Source organism: Pterocles gutturalis, unplaced genomic scaffold, assembly GCF_000699245.1.
Source record: "Pterocles gutturalis isolate BGI_N339 unplaced genomic scaffold, ASM69924v1 scaffold997, whole genome shotgun sequence".
In the NCBI taxonomy this organism is placed as follows: Eukaryota; Metazoa; Chordata; class Aves; order Pterocliformes; family Pteroclidae; genus Pterocles; species Pterocles gutturalis.
Window position 1 is genome coordinate 2,761 of NW_010112300.1, and position 2,105 is coordinate 4,865.

At 58.4% G+C, this 2,105-nt stretch overlaps 1 protein-coding gene across 1 annotated transcript in view; it reads left to right on the forward strand.

Moving 5' to 3' along the window:
* SNX33 (sorting nexin 33) overlaps window positions 1-1,206 on the forward strand; it is a gene marked incomplete at its 5' end in the record, with an annotated part of 3,436 nt that extends 2,230 nt beyond the window's left edge. Inside the window, one exon of the mRNA XM_010073966.1 lies at window positions 801-1,206. Within this exon, the coding sequence (XP_010072268.1) occupies window positions 801-1,054 (254 nt within the window). The remainder of the gene's footprint in view (window positions 1-800) is intronic.
* Window positions 1,207-2,105: the final 899 nt, after the last annotated feature.

Genomic DNA, 2,105 nt, shown 5'->3' on the forward strand with positions numbered 1-2,105 from the left:
TGAGGCCGCGTGGGCAGAGCGGAAGGCAGGATTTGGCCTCCAACCTTTGCTTCTTCCTCCTCCTCCTCCTCCCCGCTGGGAGCAAGGCTGGTGCAGTGGGAGCATCGTGACCCCGGCCAGGGGCAGGGAGAAGGGGAAGAATCCCGGGGAGCTGCAGGGCAGATGCTGTTTTTAGGCAAAAAACGTCTCGGCTAATGAGGAGGGAGGAATGCAAGGCTGGAGCCAGGCGGGATTCTTTCGAAACCAAGCTGTAAAAATAAATGGCAGGAGAGGGAAAAGCTGGTGTCAGAGCATCAGCCACCCTGGGGAGGGGGGATGCATTCCCAGCTCAGCTCCACAGCCCTCCAACTCACCACCTCCTGGGCTGGGGTCTCCTGGGGCTGCTCCTGACCCCCATCCAGGGGGTGACGTGGAACATTCACAGAAGGGCTTGGCTGGGATGATGCTGCCCCACGGTTGCTTTGCACCCCAAGCCTTGAACTGCACCCCTCCCTCAGCCCAGCCCCCCAAACCTCCTGCCAAACATGAGCCCAACTGCCCAGGGGTGGGGTGGAAAAGGACCTGGGGGGTCAGAGTCCAGCGGGAAAAGCCTCCTGGTCTTTTCCTGCCTGGAGGAGAGGGATGGGGATTGGTGGGTGCGGTGGGGTGACGGTGTGGGAGCATGTGGATCCCTCCCTCCCATGGCGCCATCTGGGGGGCCAGGCTGGAGCCCATGGAGGGCCTTGGGACCCACGGGTGTGGGGCTGTGCCCGGGGACGGGGGAGATCCCTCAGCCTCCCACCTTTCCCCTGCCTCACCAGGCGCCTTCGCCAAGGTGAAGGAGAGCCAGCGGATGAGCGATGAGGGCAGGATGGACCAAGAGGAGGCGGACGGGATCCGCAAGCGGTGCCGGGTGGTGGGCTTCGCCCTGCAAGCTGAGATGAACCACTTCCACGAGCGGCGTGTGGCCGACTTCAAGAGGATGATGCAGTCCTACTTAAAGCAGCAAATCCTTTTCTACCAGCGCGTCAGCCAGCAGCTGGAGAAGACATTACGTATGTATGACAACCTCTAACGCCTTCCACTCGCCGCCCTGCCAAAACCATGCACTTCTCTATCCACAGCCTCACAGACCTCGTCTGTTTGGGATGGGCTGAGAACGAACGGGAACTCGTGACGCTAGTGACCAAATACCTTCAGGCTTTCTTCCCCCTGGTCCCGTGGGGAAGGGCTGGCCCGTGGACTGGCCATGCCGCCCCTTTCCCTGGGGACCTCCCGCCCTGCCGCGGGTCTGGCGGGGACACAGGGGGGTCACACGAGAGATGGGCGGGGAGGTGATGGTGCCGCTGTCTCTGCCTGGTGATTTTTAGCTTTCTGAAAAGCCATCCTCCTGGAGCAGAGAGATGGGTGCATCCCAGCCCACTGGGAGAGGAAATCAAAGCAGTCTACGTTTTGCACACTAAAAGCTTTTCTGATGGGGAAAAAAAAAAAAGAAGAAAAAGATCTTTATTTGGAAGAGAATGATTTTTTGTCACTAGATATTTTCGATATTTTCCATTTTTCGCAAATGTTTCTCCACAATTTTTACCAGTTTTTAAACAGACGCACAGAGGCAAAGGGAAATCTCTTTCTCAAGCATGGCTGTTGACTGGGAAAAGGGAGAAAAAAAAAAATGCAAAAAATAAGGCATCCCACGTTTTCAATAAAAATGTCAGTAGAAAAAAACCCTCCACCTCCTTCCCAGAGATGTCTGTGGAAAACAGAGCTGCTCCCGGATCCTGGGGAGGGCTCTGCATCCGAGCATCCCCTGCCTTCCTGCCAGCTTCCGAAAATCCCCATGCCAGGGGACCCGCACTGGCGGCCCTCCAAGCACCCTGCCGAGGGGCAGATCCTGGTGAGGCAGGACCCCAGCGGCGTGCTGCTGCCCGGGGAGACGCGGGGCTGGCACAGGGGCTGTTTTCAAAGGGAAGTGGCTGGGATAAATCACGGCAAGGAAAGTTAGGGCCGCCTTGGCCTGGCTCCAGGGTTAAAATTAGCCCCGGCACGGGGGCCAGCCGGGTATTGTTAAAATAACAGCGGCGCTGGGAATGCGCCGGGCTGCGCCCCGTCCTCCCAGAGCCTTCCCT